This window comes from Gracilinanus agilis, chromosome 4 (genome assembly GCF_016433145.1).
Source record: "Gracilinanus agilis isolate LMUSP501 chromosome 4, AgileGrace, whole genome shotgun sequence".
NCBI classification, from domain to species: domain Eukaryota; kingdom Metazoa; phylum Chordata; class Mammalia; order Didelphimorphia; family Didelphidae; genus Gracilinanus; species Gracilinanus agilis.
This window is the reverse complement of record NC_058133.1, coordinates 24113083-24135129: the sequence shown is the minus strand read 5'-3', so window position 1 is coordinate 24135129 and position 22047 is coordinate 24113083. Positions and strand designations below refer to the sequence as shown.

Below are 22047 nucleotides of genomic sequence, written 5' to 3'. Positions count from 1 at the left end.
ACCTTAATAGGGCATAGCCCACTGTTTCCTAGGGGAATGTAATTTTTCCTTAATCCTCTGCCTCAAGGTGGGTCCCTTTCTTCTTCTGAGATGTGGTTCAGACCCAGTGTTTTTTTTTAAATAAATTTACTACTTAATTTTTAACATTTATTTAAATTTTTCCAAGTTCTAAATTATTTTTATTCAAAGATATTTTATTTTCCCAATTATATATAATAATGATTTTCAACATACATTTTCTGAAATTATAAGATCTAAGTTGTCGAGTTCTAAATTTTCTCTCTCCCTCTTGCCCTTCTTCCTCTGTGGAGAAGGCAAGCAATGTGATATCAACAATACATGTGAAATTATGCAAAATACATTTCCATGTTTGCCATGTTGCAAAAAAGAAAGTGAAATATCATGCTTTAATCTGCACTCAGACTTTCTCAGCTCTTTCTCTGGAGGTGGACAGCATTTTCCATCATCCTTTGGAATTGTCTTGGATCATTGTCTTGATCAGAGTTTTCACTGTTGATTATTGTACACTATTGCTGTACTGCTCTCCTGGTTCTGCTCACTTCACTTTGCATCAGTTCATACAGATCTTCCCAGGTTTTTTTTGACACTATCTCCCTCATTATTTGTCATAGTGCAATGCTATTCCATTACACCATATTCAGACTTTCTCCAAATGATGAGTATGCCCCTCAGTTTCTAATTCTTTGCCACAACTAAAAGAGCTGCTACAAATATTTTTGCACATATAGATCTTTTTTCCTTTTTCTTTGATCTCTTTGGGATATAGATTTAGTAGTATCTAGTATTGCTAGGTCAAGTGGTTTTATAGTCATTTCAGGATTATTCAATAATAATTCCAAATTATTCTCCAGAATGGTTGGATCAGTTCTCAGCTCCATCAACAATGAATGCATTAATGTTCCAGGTTTCCCACATCCCTTCCAGCAATTGTCATCCTCATTTTCTATTGTATTAGCCAATCTGATAGGTATGAGGTGTTACCTCAGAGTTGTTTTAATTTGCATTTCTTTAACCAATAATGAGTGATTGAGAGCAATTTTTGAAAGCTTTGATTTCTTCTTCTGAAAATAGTCAGGCATTATCTTCTAAATGAGGCCTTTCTCAGTCTCAGCTTTTAGGCTGTCCCTCCCCATCTGCCCTGTATTTAGCTACTGTGTATAGATTGTTATTCATTTTATGCTTATGCTGTGCATATTTTCCCAGGTACTTATCTCTCCCAATAGAAGTTCAGTAGGGATGACTTCATTCTTCAGACTATAAGTATCTCCAGTGGCTTGCACAGTGCTTAGCACCTAGTATGAAATTCTTGTTAACTGACTGAGTGATGACATCCATCCAGTGCTCTCCCGTCCTGGTCCTGCCCCTATCTGGGCAAACTTGACAACTGAATGGCTGTTGGAGAAAGCCAGGGTCCTAGTTGCAGTAGTATTGGACTTGGCCAACCCTATAGCTGCTCTTGGGAACAAGGAACAAAAGCCTCAGTTTCCAGTTTTGCCAGAGAATTTTCTCAACATTAAAAAAGATTTTTTTCTTTGTCTTCAACAAGAAAGAAAAAGTTGGTCCTGGAACATACGACTATAAGGACTTTCTTGAATTGGCTCAGCAAAAACCATGCGGCACCGTTGGCATGCTCAGCTCAGGGGGAGTGCGCTTTTCCAAGATGGCAGGGGTAAGTTTTCCTGGCAACGTTTGCCTCTCCTGTAATCACTTCCTCCAAGGCATGGTGCGGGTGAAGTGACAACCCTTTATTCCTAGACCACTAGAAAGAAGGTTAAGGGGATTAGACTTTTAGGTGGAAAGAGAGAGAGACTTTGGAGTTGACTTGGTCCAAGCTTTCTCGTCATTTTGAAGGGGAAGAAACCAAAGCCCAGACAGAGAAAATGACTTCTCTAAGAGGCAGTGTGGTATAGCGAATAGGGAGCTATTCTTGGCATCAAGAAGATGGGGCTCCAAATTCTGCCTGTGGTCTTTACTAGCTGTGTGTGACCCCAAGAACATGTTTCCTAACTTCTTTGGGTTTCTCTTCCTCATCTATAAAACGAGAGGGCTAGGCTCAATGACCTCTAAGTGCCTTCTGGCGATAAGGCTAGGATCCTTTGGAATGCAGCTAATAAGAGCCTGGACTCGTGTCCAAACCCAGGTCCCCTGACTTCAAATCTGGGAGATTTTCCATTATGCCATGTTAATCACCAACCCACAAAGGACATCTTCAGGGACCTTTTTGGAAGAAGGATACCTCCACTGGCCTGCCCTGGAGATTTCCTGCTGTTTAGCATTTTAGCAATGACTTGCGTAAAGCCATGAATGGGAGAATCTTTTGCCATTTGTGGATGACCCAAAGTTGGGAAGAATAGCTAATCTACTGGATGAGAGTCGGGGTCCAAAAGGATTTTAATACTCAAGGATAGTGGGACAAACTGTATAAGATGAAGTAGGCAAGACAAGTAAAAGTCTTATTCTTGGGTTGGAAAAATCAGTGCCATAAGTACAAGGTAGGGAGGAGGAACAGTTAGACAGTAGTTTGTCTGAAGAAATTTGGCAGTTTTAGTGGACCATCAGCTCAATATAAATCAACAATGAGAATGGGACAGCTTCCCCCCACCAAACAGTAAGGTTAAAAGGGGCACAGCTTCCAAGAATAAGAAGGTGGTATTCCTAGGGCACTTTGCTCTGGCCAGCCACATCTAGGATATTTTGTTTACTTCAGTTAAATGAATTGTATTCTTGGTACCACCATTTAGGAAGACATCACTAAGGTGGATATTGTCTAGAACAGTGATGGTGAACCTTTTAGAGATGGAGTGCCTGCCTCCCCACCCCCAGACTGAGTGCCATGCCCACTCCCCCCATAGACCTTGTGCTATGCCACACCCCCTCACTTCACCCCCCGCACCCCTCTTACCCCAGACAAGGTAGGGAGGAGTCCTCCCGTTGGGCTGTTGGGTAGGGGGGTGGGTGACAAGATGAATGTCCTCAGGTGCATGGAGAAGAGGGAGAGGGGAACAGCTCCTCCCCTAATCCCTCTGGCTTTCTAGTAACAAAAACTGGGGGGGGGGAGGTGCATGTGCCCACAGAGAGGGCTCTGTGTGCCATCTTTGGCACCTGTGTCATAGGTTTGCCATCATTGGTCTAGAAGAAGGTGTGAAAGACTTTGAGTCCATTCAACCCAGGGGAGGGTCAGTCCTTGAAGCAACTAGAGATATTCAGCTTGGAGTAGCCTGAAGGATAGAAGATAGGAGAAGTGAGGGCTGTCTTCAAATATTTGATGGAAGAGGGATTTAATGGATTCTGGTTGGCCCCTAAAGGCAAAATGATGACCAATGGATAGAAATTACGGCAAGTCCAATTTAAACCTCATATAAGAACACTTCCTTGGGGGCAACTGGGTAGCTCAGTGGATTGAGAGCCAGGTCTAGAGACAGGAGGTCCTAGGTTCAAATTTAGCCTCAGACATTTCCCAGCTGTGTGACCCTGGGCAAGTCACTTGACCCCCATTGCCTACCGTTACCACTCCTCCGCCTTGGAGCCAATACACAGTAATGACTCCAAGATGGAAGGTAAGGGTTTAAAAAAAAAAAAAAAGAAAGAAACACTTCCTAACAGAGTATGGCCAAAATGGCCTGGGCTGACTTGAGAGGTAGTGAGCTCTTTATCATTGGAGGTCTTCCAGCAGAACCTTGTCAGGGATGTTGCAGTGGGGATGCTTGTTCAGGTTTAGGTTGGACCAGATGGCCTCTGAAGTCCCTCCCAACCTGGATATAATGTGATCCATCTGGTGAAGAAGATGTGTATCATGCAACTGTGGGGTGGACATTGTGGGAGGAAAATGACAGAGTGGAAAGGGGAAGAAAACTCAAAGGCCACAATTCCTTGACTTCAATTAGAATCCTTTCTAATACTGGCTTCTCCTTAAACAGCCCCAGTGACAAAGAACTTATTATCTCCCAAGTCAATTCTTTCTTTCCTTTCCTTTCCTTCCTTCCTTCCTTCCTTCCTTCCTTCCTTCCTTCCTTCNTTTCTTTCTTTCTTTCTTTCTTTCTTTCTTTCTTTCTTTCTTTCTTTCTTTCTTTCTTTCTTTCTTTCTTTCTTTCTTTCTTTCTTTCTTTCGAAGGTAAGGTTTTTTTAAAAAACCAATACTGTGTATTGGTTCCAAGTCAGAAAGAGTAGTTAGTGCTAGGCACTTGGAGTCATTACTTGCCCACGGTCACACAGGTAGGAAGTATCTGGGGCCAGATTAGAATCTCAGACCTCCTGTCTCCAAGTCTGGCTCTCTATCCACCGAGCCACCTTGCTGCCCCTCCCCACCATTTTCTTTAGCTCATGAGGTCCAAATTGGAACAATCTGCCTGGATTTGTAGTTCCTCGTTTTGAGATGGATTTTTTTTCTTCTCTGCTACTTGGATAGTAAGAGAGAGATCACAGAGCCACTTCTGCCCTAAAACAGCCTGGTGCTGTGTGGCCCAACCTGGCTTGGCTAATGAGGGCTGCCTGAGCCAAGCCTGTGCTTGTTCTGTGGGAGTCTCTGAAGGATGCCCAAAAGTTGGCCTTGCCCATGCCCGATTGTGCCTGGGCATCTGCCTCCCACTGGAAACATGATCAGGCACCAGCATGTACCAGCTCCACCTAGGAATTCATGATGAAGAGATACAGTGGGGGTGAGGCCATGAGGACCAAGAGCTCTGGACTTGGGAGGAGGCGGGAGTCTCGGGTTTGCTGCCAGCTGGTTCAGACCTTGAGGGAGCTCCCTCTTCTGTCTGAAATGCACCTCTAGGAAGATAGTCTCTCACTCAGGGCTCTGAAACTGTGTTTTCTGAACAAACCATCTGGTCTGATGTCAGAGGACCTGGGTTCAAATTTTGTCCATAGTTCTCTTAGTGTGATCTCTGATGAGCCCTGTAACCTTACTGGGCCTCAGTCTTCTTACCTGTGAAAGAAGGAGGGAGAGTATAGAATTTATATCTGAGGTCCTTCCAACTCTAAATCTATGATTCACTGAGTCCCTTAGCCCCTCTCTGCCTCAGTTTCTTCTTTTGTATAACAAAAGGATCAGACTAAGAGTGTCATATTTCCTTTCAAGTCTGTGGTCTGTGATCCTATGACATTCTATGAAATGACAGAATTCTGAGGGTCTGGCACACTCTCATATTCAATAGTCTAACATTCTTTCCACCTCTGATGTGCTAAATTCCATTTTCTAACATTTTCTGTTCTAAGCTCCCTCCCAGCTCTTACATTCCCAGTTCTAAACTCCCTCCCAGCCCTCATATTCCATGTTCTAAGCTCCTTCCCAGCTCTTACATTCCCAGCTCTAAGCTCCCCCTTCATATTCCCTGTTCTAAGCTTCATCTCAACTCTGACAATCCTATTCCAACTAATAAGAACAGAGATTTAGAGCTGGAAGGGAACCTTTAAGGTCATCCAGGCTAACCGTCCCATTTTTCTGTGAGGAAACCAAGGGGCCCCCAAGGTAAGGCGACTTGTCCAAAGATCCCCAGGGGTCAAAAACCAATACAGTCAGGATTCAAACCTGGGGCCTCTGACTGCAAACTCGGCCACCTTCCCCCGGCCTGGCGCTATTCGCACAAGCTGTGCTCAGTGTTCTCAGGGCTCCCTCACCCCCAAATCCAGCAGCCTCTGTTCTCCATGGTCTCCTTCTTTGCTGAGATCCCTTTGGGCACTAATGGTGATCAAGGATTGCAAGAAGCAAAGAGACACTGGGCAGGAGCCTGCGATGCCAATGCACTCGTCTGTGAGGCAGCAGTGACCTTCAGTGGGGATGGAGGGAACAGCAGGGATGGGAATGAGGATGAACCTGGAGCAGGCAAAGAAGCCTGGGAAGGGACAGGGCTTCCCTCCCCATCAGGCCCACCGCACCTGCATCTCCTCCAGGCTGGTTCTTTATGGGTCAGTTAAAAGCTTCTTTTCTAGTTCCCCCAAGCAGGAAAGAAACAGGCATAGCCCTGGTCATCACCAAGTCTTTTTCAAGCACCAATGGTGGTGAGTACCGGCCGTCAGTGGGGGTCAGGGGGAAGGCAAAAGGGGCCAAGAGGAGAGACAGAGGATCCCAGGGAGAAAAGGGATCCTAAAACACAGACCTTCAGGGCTGGAAGAGGCCTTGGAGATCATCCAGCCTCTTCCCACCCCCTCCAGTCTTACAGAACAGGAAACTGAGGTATAAGGAAGAAAGCGATTCGTCCATGATCATCCATGCCTAGACACCAAAGGGATAGCAGCCCTGCTGCCAATACGAGGAGGTTCCCAGCTTCCCATCGCTGTGAGTTCATTTCTAGGGTTCAAAGGAGCAGTCGGTTTGTTCTCTGTTCAAGTGAGCCCCTACGTGTTTAGACAGTGCAGAGAGTGGAATTGGAATCCGGGGAGGATGGAGAGTCACTGTTTGGTTTTGAGTGAGTGAGCCGATGCCAGGAAGTATCGGGAGTCAGAGGGTAGGAGCGGATTTAGCTATTAGACTCTGGGGATGCCAGAATTGAAAAGCAAACAGCTGTGCACAGAGGCAAAGAGGGCTTGCAGCTGCCCATAATTGTTAATTACTCTCCAGGCTATATATATATAAAAAAGAATCAAAATACACTTTTGATGCTGATGATCTGGCCTGGTTTGGTAAAGTAGCGAGATCACAGAAATTCTGAGTTGGAAGCAGTGTAAGTGGCATCTGGTCCAGCCTGTCCCCACAAAAACCCTCTCTCCAGCATCCCTGATGAACGGTTGCTCAGCCTCGGGTTAAAGGCCTCCAGTAAAGTAAGCTGTGTACTTCCTGATGCACCCAGAGCACTTTGGGAGAGCCCTCCCGGCAAGGAGGCTTCTCTGGTTATCCAGCCAAAATCTCTCTTAGATTTCTAGCCACTGCTCCTAGCAATATGAATAGCCGGCATTTTTTATGGCAATACAAGGTTACAGAGCACTTTACACATATTATTTCATTTTATCCTGGCAAATTCAATGCAAAAAAATAGAAGAAACAATAGAATGGGAAAGAGAAAAGAAATCCTTTCAAGAAAATTAGATATCAAGGGAACATTTCATGTGAAAATGGGCATGATAAAAGACGAAAATGGTAGGGACTTAACAGAAGCAGAAAAGATTAAGGAGAGATGGCAAAGGGGGTATCTGGGATCAGTGGATTGAGAGCCAGCCTTAAAGATGGGAGGTTCTGAGTTCAAATCTGGCCTCTTCCTTGCTATGTGACCATCAGCAAGTCACTTAACCCCCATTGCTCAGCCGTTATGACTCTTCTGTCTTAGAACCAATATATAGTATTGGTTCCAAGAAAGAAGGTAATGGTTTTAAAAAAAAGAAATGGCAAGAATATATAGAGGACTCTGAGGTACCACCTCTCATACCTAGCAATTGGCTAAAATGACAGCAGGGGAGAGTAATAAATGTTGGAGGGGATGTGGCAAAATTGGGACATTAATGCATTGCTGGTGGAGTTGTGAACAGATCCAACCATTCTGGATGGCAATTTGGAACTATGCCCAAAGAGTGCTAAAAGATTGCCTGCCCTTTGATCCAGCCACACCATTGCTGGGTTTATACCCCAAAGAGATCATAGATAAACAGACTTGTATGAAAATATTCATAGCCATGCTCTTTGTGGTAGCAAAAAACTGAAAAATGAGGATATACCCTTCACTTGGGGAATGGCTGAACAAATCATGGTATATGCAGGGATGGAATACTATCGTGCTCAAAGGAATAAAGAACTGGAGGGATTCCATGCGAACTGGAAGGACCTCCAGGAGTTGATGCAGAGTGAAAGGAGCAGAGCCAGGAGAACGTTGTACACAGAGACTGATACACTGGTACAATAGAAACTAATGGACTTCTCTACTAGCAGCAATGCAATGATCCAGGACAATTCTGAGGGACTTCTGAGAAAGATGCTATCCACATCCAGAGAAAGAACTGTGGGAGTGGAAACACAGAAGAAAAACAAATGCTTGATCACATGGGTTGATGGGGATGTGATTTGGGATGTAGACTCTAAATGACCACCCCAGTGCAACTATCAATAATCTGGAAATAGGTCTTGATCAATGACACATGTAAAAACCAGTGGAAATGTGCAATCAGCTACAAGGGGTGGGGGTGGAGGGGAGAGTAAGAATATGAATCATGGAACCATGGAAAATTTTTCTTAAAAAATACAAATTCAAAGGCGTGAGGGGAAAAAAGAATACATAGAGGAAAGATATTAATATCACTGATTAACCACAGTGGTGTAGTTCCTGACTTAGAGACACTCATCCTGGAGAATGAAGCATTGCTAAGAATAAGGCTAAGTGGAGGTGATGGAATTCCAGCTGAGCTATTTAAAACCCTAAAAGACAATGCCATTAAAATGTTGCACTCAGTATGCCAGCAAATTTGGAAAACTCAATAGTCACCACTGGATTGGAAAAGATCAGTTTATATTCCAATCCTAAAGAAGAGAAATGCCAAAAAATGTTAAAATTATAGAACATTTACACTCATTTTGCACACCAAAGTTATGCTTAAAATTCTGCAAGGTAGACTTCAGCAACACGCGAAGTAAAGAATTACCAGTGGAGCAGATTGGTTTCCAAAGAGGCAGAGTGAACTAGAGGCCGAATTGCCAACATTTGCTGGATTATGGAGAAAGCAAGGGAGTTCCAGAAAAGCATGTACTTCTGTTTCATTGACTACATTAAAGCCTTTGACTGTGTGGATCACAACACAATGTGACAAGTCCTCAAAGAGATGGGAGTGCCGGCTCACCTTGCTTGTCTCCTGAAGAATCTGTATGTGAATCAAAAAGCAACAGCTGGAACAGAACATGAACCAACTGATGGGTTTAAGATTGGGAAAGGAGTACAACAAGGCTGTATATTTTCACCTTATTTATTTAACTTATATGCAGAGAGTATCATGGGAAATGCAAGGTTGAATGAATCAAAAGCCGGAATTAAGGTTGCTGGAAGAGATAGCAAGAATCTCAGATATAGGCAGATGATACCCTTCTGATGACAGAAAGTAAAGGAGAATTACGAAGCCTCTTGATGAGGGGTGAAAGAGGAGAGGGTGAAAGCGGCTTGAAGGTTTAACATCAAAAAACCCCAAATCTTGGCAAATGTTCCCATCACTTCCTGGCAAATAGAAAGAGAAACAATGATAGCTATTTCCGATTTCATATTCTTGGGCTCAAAGATCACTGCAGATTGTGACTGCAACCATCAAATTAAAAGATGCTTGATCTTTGAAAGGAAAGCTATGGCAAATCTGGACAAAAAACTAAAAAACAGACATCACCTTGCCAAAAAGGTCTGGGTAGTCAAAGTTGTGGTTTTTCTAACAGCAATGTGTGGTTGTGAGAGTCAGACTATAAGGAACGCGCTGTGCTGAAAAACCAATGCTTTTAAATTGTGGTGCTGCAGAAGGCTTCTGAGAGCTGCTTGGACAGCATGGAGATCCAGTCAGTCAATACTTCAATTCATTCAGATTATGCACTGGAAGGGTCAAATACTGAAGCTTGAAATACTGTGAACACAGGACTCATTGGAAAAGACCCCAAAGCTGGGAAAGATTAAAGGCAAAAAGAGAAGGGCATGGCAGAGGATGAGATGGATAGTGTCACAGAAGCAACAAATATAAGCTTGGATAGCCTTTGGTAGAGAGAAGGTCCTGGTGTGCTATGCTCCATGGGGATCACAAAACTTTGGACATGACTGAATGATTGAATAACTGAAGAGCAGCATCCTTACAACAACTCTTGGAGTGGGGGTTATTATCATGCTCATTTTACAGATGAGGGAACCGAAACAAAAGTGAAGCGACTTGCCCAGGGTCACACAGTACATTTCTGAGGCAGAATTAGAACTCAGGTCTTCCTGATTCTGTGGCCAGCACTCTATGTATTATCTCTCCTAAATGCCAGTCTCTAATTCCAGCTCTGGGGAGTTGGTGATGAAGTTCAGCTTTGCTTTTGTATTCCCAGTGCCAGGCACATAGTAGGGGCTTAAAATGTGAATCAGTGACCCAACAGTCTCTTCCCTGAGACGGCTTCCTTTTTGTAGCTGCCACATAGTAAAGTGTTTAATACCTACTTGACTGGTTGGAGTAGAGAGAGCAGTTTGAAGGGAGAATGAAGTCATCTGTCAATTCAGGAAGGCTGGGTCCCAGGGTGGGACTTCCAAAGATGAGTGATGTGGGAGTGGAATTAGCTTGGAATGGGCAGATGGGAACAATTTGTTCCCGTGGTCATGAGGGCGGCTGAAGCAGATGCTGTGGAGTGCTTAGAGCTTGGTCAGATATGAAACATACTAAGGTCATCCATGTATTCTGACTTTTGTCTTGCCACTGGACTTTGATGACTCTGGAAAAGTGAGTGAGGCTGATATCTCTGCGTAACTCTGCCTCACTTAAATTCAGTTCTTACTGTGGTCATGCCATCACTCAGGATGTCTTTGGTCCTCTTCAAAAACAAAGGACAAACAAATATCTCATTTAATCTCATAACCATCCTGGAAGGTAGAGGCACTTATTATCCCCACTGAGGTTAAGTGACTTGCTCAGGGTAACATATCTAATGTGTGTCTAAGTCTGGATGAAACCAAGACTTCTTCCTGACTTACCTCAGAAGTCATCAAGTCCAGCCCCTTCATTATACAGAGGAGGGCCCCAAGACCCTCAGAATTGAAATGACTTACCCAAGATCACACAGGTCCTGAGTCCGAAGGGAGTCTCAGTCCCAGAGTCCATTCACTTCCCACTGCAGTAGTTTGAGTCGCTTAATCTATTTTTCTTTGTTATAGAGTAGGGAACTACACCTGGAAATTATTAATTTAGTAAAAACAAAGGCCAGCAATAGAATTGATAAAAACAAAATGAATAATGGGGTAGCTGGGTAGCTCAGTGGATTGAGAGCCAGGCCTAGAGATGGGATGTCCTGGGTTCAAATCTGGCCTCAGACACTTCCCAGCTGTGTGACCCTGGGCAAGTCACTTGACCCCCATTGCCTACCCTTACCACTCTTCTGCCTTGGAGTCAATACATAGTATTGACTCCAAGATGGAAGGTGAGGATTTAAAAAAAAATGAATAAGTTGGCCTGGATGATTGTCAAGTTTCCTTCTAGCTCGAAATTCTATGATACTGTGATATTTATTCTTTCTTTCCACCTGGCAGAATTTTTATCCTGGCCCTGGGAATTATGGGAAAGGAGGGAACCCCTACACAGAGATGGAGGAGAAGGCCTGGGAACGATCACATACCAAAGGAATTATGTGTACTACATCAAAGAAGATGTCTGCCCCCTCCAGTGAGGTGAGTCCAGGGGGCTTTGGGTTCACAGGTCATTTCTCCAGAGACCATTTATTCATCAAATATTTGCATAATGGCTCCCCTGTATGGGCCCAGGGCTCAGCATTGGGGACATACAAAAACACAGACATAAGTAAAGTATACTATCTGTCCACTCTTACATGGAGCCCCTTCCAGGGTGAGGATGAACCAAAACTTCCTGAGTTGTTCTAGGTTTAGGGAGTGGGGGGGGCAGCAAGGGTGGGGATAAGTGCTCAACATAAACTCTCAAATACCTTTCTTTCTTGAGTCTTCCCATCAGGAGTTAATTTGGCTTTCTTCACAGGCATGATAGGGCTGTTGTACTGTGAGAAGCCATATCTTAAAATTCCTTGTTGTAATAAACTCTTGATGATGGGTTTCTCCCTCGATAGTATCAATGCTCAATTTAAACAGGAATTTGTGGTGGTAATCCTTCCTCAACTTCTATTCTCACTGGCTCAGCAGACAAAATTCTGCCCACATCATTTGAATGTTTAGCCCATACATAGTCTGGTATGTCATCAAGAACTTGATAAATACTGTCACTTTAATGGTATGTTGATTCCTCACTGTATGGGTCTAAAAACAAAATGGGATGATGTTTCAGAGATCTCTTAGGTAAGTGGAGATAGATCTGCCCATCTGGTTGGCATTGGATGGTAGCATATAATTTACATAAAAGATCCTGCCCAACAAGGTTCGAAGGACACAATGGCATTAACAAAAAGGTATGTTCGAGAGTTAGAGGGCCCAGTTTTATCATTTTGGCCTTGAGCTTTGGGACTTGTTGTGCTAGCCCCGAAGCACCTCTCACTCTCAAACTGCCCTGATATTTGCATCCTTCTGGAGCCTGACGGAGAACAGACACAGTTGCCCCAATGTCGAGGATTGCGTTATAAATGACCCCCACAATTTCCAGGCTAACTAGGGGTTCCCTGTTGCTACTGGACTTAACTGGGACTAAGGGTAATAAAGAATCCTCAGTAGATTTTGTGCACTTATTTTGGATCCCGTTATACATATGGTCTTGCACAAGCACTTCCCCAAGTCTTGTGTTGTCACTGTGAGCTAAAACAAATTTCTGCAGCATGATCAGAAATTCTGTGACTGGGAGAGTCATTGTAGAATGTTGGTTCAGAGAGCAGACCCCCTCTCACACTCAGAGCAGGTCTGTGAGTAACCGTAGTTACCAAGTTGGCTTCAGCTGAGCTCACAGAATTCTCAGGCTGACACTGGCTAAGAGCTGAAAAGTTGGAGGTTTTTCTAGTGATTCCTCCCACTCTGGTGTTCTGAGTATCACAGTCTTCAAGAGTAGGAGCTTTCCCACCAGTTGTATCAGGGAATGTTTGATAGGTATTTTGCATTCCCTTCAATACTTCTGGTTCATGTCCTAACTCAAAGACTGTTTGGAGTTCACTCTCCAGCCCTGCAATCTGTGTGGCTGAAGTCAGTTGTTTAGTGTCTCCAACCACTGAACAGACTTCAACGATGCTAGTATTGAGCACACTAGCCACTGGAGATGACAAATGAACCCTTTCTCTCTCCCCAAGCTTCTGGTTTGAACTCATCAGCCAAGGAATTGAGAAAGATAGATTTTGGATCATCTATGTTACTGCCTTCACCCAGTAACACTGTGCTCTGCTCTTCAAAAGTCAAGCCTCTCTCAACATTCTGTTTGGCTGGCTCTCTAACCATACCTTGGTGTTTCATGTCTAAAGCAAGAGAATGGTGTAGCACATTGAGACATAACTCCTTTAGGGTTACAAATGATACTTCTTCCTGAATACATTGTTAATCCCTTTATCCAAGCTAATCTGTTGTTTTAAACTTGGAATAAAGAGAGGAGTTTGAGATCTTGATGACTCTAAGCAAGATTGCAATGCTCCTGCAGACAAGCCATTGCACATTCCTGCATAATCCCTTCACTTCATATCAAATCCTTTTGTGGTGGGATGTGTGCACAGACCCCTTTTATAATATTACATCCTCAACTGTCTCATAAATCTCTTTGTGCATCTGCATTATGTCTACCCATTCTTGGTCTTCTGCCCCAGAAATATCATTGTTTTCTGTGCAGCTTGCTACAGACATATATTCTCCCTTGCCCAGTCTTTCAGAAACATCGACTAGTCCAAGACTTGAGATATATATGTCATTTCTATTCCAGTCAGTCAGTTTTGACACAGAAGCCTTTATTCATAAGTTCTTCAGGATCACACCTTCTGCTAAATATCTTTCCATCTGATTTAAAGATGGGGATTGGCTAAACTTTTTGCAGGTGTGGTTGCAACATTGCTCATTGTGTTTAGTACCCTCTACTCTTCCAGATTTATTTGACCATCTGGAATTGTATTAGGTCTTCTTGGTGTTTCTGTCCCTTTGGCTTGAAGTGTTATTGTCCATGCCAAAGTCAATCTTTTGCTTAAACCTACATTGACGAACCATATGACCAATCCGTCCACATAGATAACATCTGCGAGAAGAACTTTTTGCATTGTAATTGCTAACAGGTTGCCTGGATTGACTACAACCTATGCTGGCTTGGAGAGCAAAGTTCTTAATTTCTTCAATTTCCTTATCTTTTCTAGCCTGTTTTAGCTGTTTTCTAAGATCAGTTATTATTGAATTCTTCTCTGAGTCATGTTTTCTAGCTGTTCTAATATCTTTCTGCTTTGAATAGTGGATATATGATGCATGTTGCTGCCTAATCTCCTCTAGAGGCAATGACTCCCATTGGGGACAGCTCTGCCTAAAATATGTTTGAATAGGCAGTGAAGCACCTTTCACAAACTACCTCCTAATGTGATAATTTGTCTCTGGGGCTTGACATCTCTTAGGCCTAGGCTTGTTTCTGCCGATTCCATCACTCTATCAAGGAAGCTACGCAGGTGTTCTTCCTCCCCCTGTTTGAGTCATTCAAACTTCAGTCAAGAATTTGGATGCTTAGCATGGAGACGCATTGCTTCTAGCAAGTCTGTCCTGCATTGTACCAAATATCTCATGTTAGCATGCCTGGAACAAGGAGTTTCCTTTAGAGTTTAGCTCAAATGCCACCTTCTGCATGAAGACACATACACATACACAGAGAGAAAATAGTGCTGGTTTCTCCTCCCCTCTCTTCACCCAAGTATCTTGTAGTAAATTTAGATACATGTATGGATACATATATACACACATATAAACATATATGTATGTAAATGCCTATATCTGTGGGTATATATGTGTGTCTATATGTATTTATACAGACAGAGTTGTCTCCTGATAGAATGGAAGCTCCTTGAGGACAGGTCTATTTTGTTTTTTGTATCCCCAGTAATTAGTTCAGAGTTTGGCACACAGAAGTGCTTAATAAATATTAATAAAAATTAATAAAAATTAAAATAAATAAATAAAGCTTTTTGAATGACTGATGAGTTCTTGCAAGTGGCCCCCCCTCCAAGGGGCAGCAGCCCATGTGATCTCCAAGCCTGACTCTATGTACATGGATCCTATGTCCAGGTCCTTCTGAAACCTCTTTATCTGGAGATCCCTGGAGCCAGCACTCCCATAGCTACATGCCCACAGATCCTGACATTGGCTGGTCTGGGTGTTCCATGTTGACCAGAATTATTTCCATTTTTCAACTTTCTATCCCCAGCTATAGGCATGGAAATTTGCCTATAGGAGGCACTCAATCAATACTTATTCAATTACACCGAATTTGATCAACTGATCCAGTTTTATAATGATTGGTCATTCCTCTGACTCCAGGGCAGTGGCTTAGCGCCTTGTACCTACAACTTCAAAAGTGGAGTAGAAGAATTATTGAAGCGCACCACCAGCAAGCGTGGGCCCTACGATCTTTTCACAGGAGATCGCTCCATGCCCATTCCTTATGGACATTTTGCCAAACTGGTATGTATGCTGGATCCTCAGTCATTGGTCAACTCATTCCAATGCATCCACATGAATTGTAGATGGGGTGGGGGAGGGCCTTGACTCATTATGGTTGGACTTATCTCTATAGTAGATGCAGCTCCCTCCAAAGTAAGCAAGACCTAGCAGGAATCAGGAAAGATTAATGGGTCCTCCAACCCTTTCTTTAGGTCTTGGTTGAAAGCCCTAAACAGACAACTATAATCAATTAGAAGACTAGAGCTCAAAGGAGCCTGAGAGCATAGAATATAAAACCCTTGCCTTCTGTCTTGGTATCAATACTAAGTATTGGTTCCAAGACTTGAAGAACAGTAAGGGCTAAGCAAATAGGATTAAGTGACTTTCCCAGGATCCCATAGCTAGAAAGTTTCTAGGACAAGACCTCCTGTCTCTTGCCCTGACTTTCTGTCCACTGAGCCACCTAGCTGCCATGAATACACAATATATATATATATATATATATATATATATATATATATATACATACCAAATGCTACAGCATCCAAATTTATAAAGGAAAAGGTAAATTAATTATAGATAGAAACATGTAAAAAATATAACATTGAGGGGCTTCAATGTTCCCTTTTCAGAACTAGATAAATGGAGCCAAAAAATAAGACAAGGAGATGAATATCATAGGCAAGAATAGATATCTAGAGAGGATTGAATGGGAATAGAAAAGAATATACTTATTTTTCTCAAGAGTACATGTCACCTTTTCAAAAATTGACCATATATTAGGGTATATAAACCTTATAGTCAAAATTTTTAAGAAAGCAGAACTATTAAGTATGTACTTTCCAGATCATAATACAGTAACAATTACATTTAATAAAAGACCATGGAAACACAGATTAAAAATCAATTGGAGACAAAATAACCTAATCTTAAAGAACAAGTGGGTCAAAGAACAAATCATAGAATCAAAAAATAATTTTACTAAGGAGAATAATAATAATGATACAACATACCAAAACTTATGGCATGCATCAAAAGCTGTAATCAAAGGAAATTTTGTATTTATAAATGCTTACATATCAGCAAAATAGAAAAGCTTATTATTGAATTGGGTATGCAGTTAAAAAAACAGAAAAAGAACAAATTAAAAATTCCCAATTAAACAACAAATTAAAAATCCTTAAAATTAAAGGTAAGATTAATAAAAATAAATGTAAGAAAACATTGAATTAATAAATAAAACTAGTTTTATGAGAAAAACAATAAAATAAATAAACCACTGGTTCTTGGGATTTTTATTTTATTTAAAATAAAATTTTTTTTTAAAACCCTTACCTTCCATCTTAGAATCAATAGTGGGTATTGGTTCTAGGGCAGAAGAGTGGTAAGGGCTAGGCAATGGGGGTTAAGTGACTTGCCCAGGGTCACAGAGCCAGGAAGTGTCTGAGGCTAGATTTGAACCTAGGACCTCCCATTTCTGGGCCTGACTCTCAATCCACTGAGCCACCCAATGGCCCCCTGGGATTTTTAAAGAGAGAAGAAAACCAAATAACTATTATTAAAAAATAAAAAGGATCAATATGCTACTGATAAAGATGAAATTAAAGCAATTATTAGGAGTTATTTCCCCCAATTATATGCCAATATATTTAACAATTTAAGTGAAACAGAAGAATATTTACAAAATTTAAAACTGCCCAGGTTAATAGAAAAGGAAATAGAATATTGAAAAATAAACTCATTTTAGAAAAATAAATTAAACAGTCCATAAATGAGCTTCCTATAAAAAAAAAGCATCAGGCTAAAATGAATTTAAAAGTAAATTCAACGAAACATTTGAAGAGTAACCAATGCCAATATTAAGTAAATTATTTGGAATAATAGGTAAAGAAGGAGTTCTACCAAATTTCCTTTGCAAAACAACTATAGCATTGATATCTAAACAGAGTAAAAACAGAGAAAGGGAATTATAGACCAATTTCACTAATGAATGTTAATGCAAAAATCCTAAGTAAAATATTAGCTAGGAGACTACAGCAATATTTCACAAAAAATTATACATTGCAACCAAATGGATTTACATCAGGAATGCAAGTCTAGTTAAATATAAGGAAAATTTAATATAATTGATCATATCAATAACAAAATCCATAAAATCATATGATTATATCAATAGACACAGAGAAAGCTTTTTTTTTTCGATTTTTTTAAACCCTTAACTTCTGTGTATTGACTTATAGGTGGAAGATTGGTAAGGGTAGGCAATGGGGGTCAAGTGACTTGCCCAGGTTCACACAGCTGGGAAGTGTCTGAGGCCGGATTTGAACCCAGGATCTCCCATCTCTAGGCCTGACTCTCAATCCACTGAGCTACCCAGCTGCCCAGAGAAAGCTTTTTTGACAAAAATACAATACTCCATTCATAATACAAACACTTGGAAGCATAGGTTTAAAATGATTTTTTCTTCAAATGATAAGAATCATCTACCTAAAACCATCAGCAAATATTATATGAAATGGGAATAAGCTAGAAGGCTTCCAAATAGAATCAGAAGTGAAACAAGGATGCCTACTATTATTATCGATCTTATTCAATGTTGCTTGCAATAGCAATATGAGAAGAAATTGAAGAATCAGAATGGACAATGAAGAAATAAAGCTACCTCTTTTTGCAGACATGATAGTATGCTTGGAAAATCCTAGAGATTCAACTAGAAAGTTAATTGGAAATGATAATTTTAGCAAAGTAATAGGCTATAAAATAGACTCACAGATTTATCATCAGCATTTCTATATAACACTAGTAAAGCCCTGCAAGAAGAGATAGTAAAAGATAATTCATTTGAAATAACTGTAGACAATATAAAATACCTGGGATTATATCTGCCAATACAAACCCAGGAATTATGAACATAATTATAAGACACTTTTTATACAAATAAAGTCAGACTTAAGTAATTGGAGAAATAGGAATTGTGCATGGATGGGCAAAAACCAACTCAATAAAAATGGCAACTCTACCTAGACCAATCTGTTTATATGGTGCCATCCCAATTAAACTACTAAAAATTATTTTAGTTGAGTGAGGAAAAAATAATGATTAAATTCATTTGGAAGAACAAAAGGTCAAGAATATTAGGAATTAATGAAAAAGTAAAGAAAAGACATTTAGCAATACCAGATCTTAAATTATAATATAAAGTGGTAATTATCAAAACTATCTGGTACTGGCTAAAAATTAGTATGGTATATTGGTAGAATAAGTGACATATACAATACATAGCAGTAAATGAGGGTAATAATCTTATGTTTAATAAATGTAATGATCTAAGCTTTTGGGACAATTTGGTCAAAGAAGTCACTATTTGGTCAAAATTGCTGCCACAACTGGAAAGTAGACTGGCAGAAACTAGTTATAGACCAATATCTTAAACTATTGATCAAGATGTAGTTAAAATGGATACATGGATACATAAAGGGAGATATCATAAGTAAATTAGATGAACATGCAACATATTACCTATCAGATTTATGGATAAGAGAAAAGTTATTAATGAAAAAGAGAGAAAGCATTGTGAGATAAAAAGTAGATGATTTTCATTACATTAAAAATGTTTTATACAAATAAAATCAATGTAGCCAAAGTTAGAAGGAAAACAGAAGATTGGGGAAAATTTTATAGACAATCTCTCAGATAAAGATCTCAATCTCAAATATATAGAGAACTTTATCAGATTTGCAAGAATAGATGTCACTCTTCAATAAATAAGTGGTCAGAAGGATATGAGTAGACCGTTTTTGGAAAAAGAAATCAAAGCTATATATTGTATAGTCATATGAAAAAATGCTCTAAATCACAATTGACTAAGAAATACATATTAAAACAACCATGAGGTTGTCATCTATCAACTATCAGATTGACTAAAATGATAGGAGAAAATGACAAATGTGGGAGGGGATATGGAAAAATTGGGCCACTAATACGCTTTTGATGGAACTGTGAACTGATCTAATCATTTTGGAGAGCAATCTGGAATCATGCCCCAAATGTCTTTGACTCAGCAATATCACTAATAGGTCTGTTTCCTAAGGTAATCAGGGAAAAAGGAAAAGAACTTATACGTTCTCAATTATTCATGGCAGCTCTCTTGGTGGTGGCAAAGAACTAGAAATTGAGGGGAATTCCCATCAGTTGAGGAATGGCTAAATACGTTGTGGTATATGACTGTGATGAAATACTATTGTGCTATAACAATTATGACAAACAGGTTGATTTTAGAAAGACATGGAAAGATTTGCATGAGATAATGCAGACTGAAACAAGCAGGACAAAGAATGTTTTTAACAATAACAGCAATTGCTCCAAGAGTAACTGTGAATGGCCAAGCTATTCTGAGTAATAAGAATATCCAAATGAACTACAAAGGACTTATAAAGGAAGATGCTATCTACTTCCAGGGAAAGAACTGACATATGGAAGTATGTATTCTTTGGTTCTATATATATCAAATGTTGACCTTCTCTAATGCAGACTTGGGATCGGGGAGAGAAAAACCTTGGATTTGCAGTTGAAAAGGTAACAAAAATAATTTTTTTCATATATAACCCTCACCTTCTGTCTTAGAATCAATACCGTGTATTGGCTCCAAGGCAGAAGAGTGGTAAGGGTGGGCAATGGGGGTCAAGTGACTTGCCCAGGATCACACAGCTAGGAAATGTCTGAGGTCACATTTGAACCCAGGACCTCCCGTCTCTGGGACTGGCTCTCAATTCACTGAACCACCCAGCTGCCCCCCAAAATAATTTTTAACTAAAATAAATAAAATAAAATGCTAGAAAATGGGGGATGGGGTATCATGTGTGTAACAGTCCAGGAGGATAGTGTTGCTGGAACACAGATTATATAAAAAACAGTTAAGGTATAAGAAGACTGGAAAGGTGTTGGGGGCAGATCATGAAGGACTTTAAAAGCCAAACATGGGATTTTCTATTTGGTTTTGGAGGTGACAGAGAGTCATTGGAGTTGATCAAACAGGCCATTGCAGATTATTGAGTTTTCAGAAGAGTGCTTTGATATGGGGTCATTTTCCTAGAGATAGTAGTTGAACCTGTGAAGCCAATGAAACATTCAAGAAAGAGAATGTAGAAAGAGGAGAGAGGAGAATTCAGAACTACCCCAAAATCATGGCCTTTGCATTCTATCCAGTTATACATTTTGCATATTCCCCATTTATGTTCATATTTCATCCCCACTGTAGGGAGGGATGCCCTTTATTTCCTTATCATCATTTCTCAGTATCATTCTTGGACCCTAGAAAAAAAAATCATATGAGACATTCTTATGCAAAACCTTTGTGGATGAGCTGAATTCGAGTGCCAAGAAGAAACATGGAGTTTTTGCAAAGCTATCCCGGAGCCCAGCTGTACCCACTGAGAGAATATACTGTGCTACTCTCAGCCAGTGGCCCATCAAACCGGTCAGTGGTCTCTGCTTCCCTTTTCTCAGTCCTTCCCAAACTGAGCATCTGTTGGTTTGTATTGTATATTTTTATTCTTTAATTTATACAATTTTACTGTCTTGTCTTTCTTCTCCCTCCTTCCTCTCCATTTCCTCTCTCTCCCTCTCTCTCTCTTTCTCTCTCTTTTTCTCCTCCCTACCTTCTGTCTCCCCCTCTTTCTCCTCTCTTTTCTTTCTTCTACTTTTTCCACCTCTCTCCTCTCTTTCTTCTCCCTCCTCTCTCCTCACCCTTCTCTCTGTCTTCTCTTCTATGCATAGGTGTGTATCTATTGTTTAAAAGACTAGAAAAATGCTTCACCTGCATTATTATTTCCTTTGATCCTCACAGAGCAACTTCATGGAGTACACACTACTTGCATTATTACTTGTACCTCTTTAGATGAAGATGCCGAGTCAGAAAAATTACCTTTATTGCTCATAGTCATTAGTTAGAAAATGTCTGAGGTAGGATATGAACCCAAGTCTTCCTTTGGCCAAGTCCAACACTTATTCCACTATGCTAGGTAATTCTCTGCAGAGCCCATTGGCTCACTTGACAAGATGGAACCCAAACCACCACCAAAAAAAGACCACCAAACTCCAAGTCATCCTCTGTCCTGGAAGTGATGATTTCTTTTAAGCTGGGGTGACTCCGTGGATAGAAAGTCAGGCCTAGAGAGAAGAGGTTCTGGGTTTCAATCTGGCCTCAGACACTTCCTAGCTGTGTGACTCTGGACAAATCATTTAACCCCAATCACCTAGCCCTTTTTGATCTTCTGCCTTGGAACTAGTATTTAGTATTGATGCTAAGATGGAAGTTGGGGGGTTTATTTTTAAATGTTTTTTAAAATTTGTAAAATATTTTCATTGATATAGTTTGTTTTCCCATCACCTAGACTTTCCCCTCGGTCCCTCCTCTTTCTAATTTGTGCCAAGATAAATCCTATAAGAAATGGGTAGTAGTCATCAGACTGAACATTCTTACTTTGGTGGTTTTCTATAACCTCCTTGATAATTGCCAAGATGGCAGAGCTCTCTCCTCTTATATCCAATCAACAGAGAGCTAGCCCTCTGCAGGAAATCACCAGGTATTGCTATGGGTTTCTGCTTGACCTCACCCTTACTGGATCCAATAAGATAATATGTCAAGTGTTGTGCAAAATGTAAAGACTATAAATGCTTGCTCTTCTTCCTCCTCCTTCTTTCTTTCTCTCTCTATTCTTTTTTCTTTTTCTTTCCTTCTTTCTTTCCTTCTTTCTTTCTTTCTTTCTTTCTTTCTTTCTTTCTTTCTTTCTTTCTTTCTTTCTTTCTTTCTTTCTTTCTTTCTTTCTTTCTTTCT

General features: G+C 40.7%; 1 protein-coding gene across 1 annotated transcript in view; it reads left to right on the top strand.

The window, feature by feature from the left end:
- The window catches only part of LEXM (lymphocyte expansion molecule), a 34111-nt gene that overhangs the window by 4399 nt on the left and 7665 nt on the right, over nt 1–22047 (top strand). The window contains exons 4-8 of the mRNA XM_044674795.1: nt 1568–1690; nt 11184–11321; nt 15090–15233; nt 19743–19787; nt 20527–20688. Of these exons, the coding sequence (XP_044530730.1) occupies nt 1568–1690; nt 11184–11321; nt 15090–15233; nt 19743–19787; nt 20527–20688 (612 nt within the window). The remainder of the gene's footprint in view (nt 1–1567; nt 1691–11183; nt 11322–15089; nt 15234–19742; nt 19788–20526; nt 20689–22047) is intronic.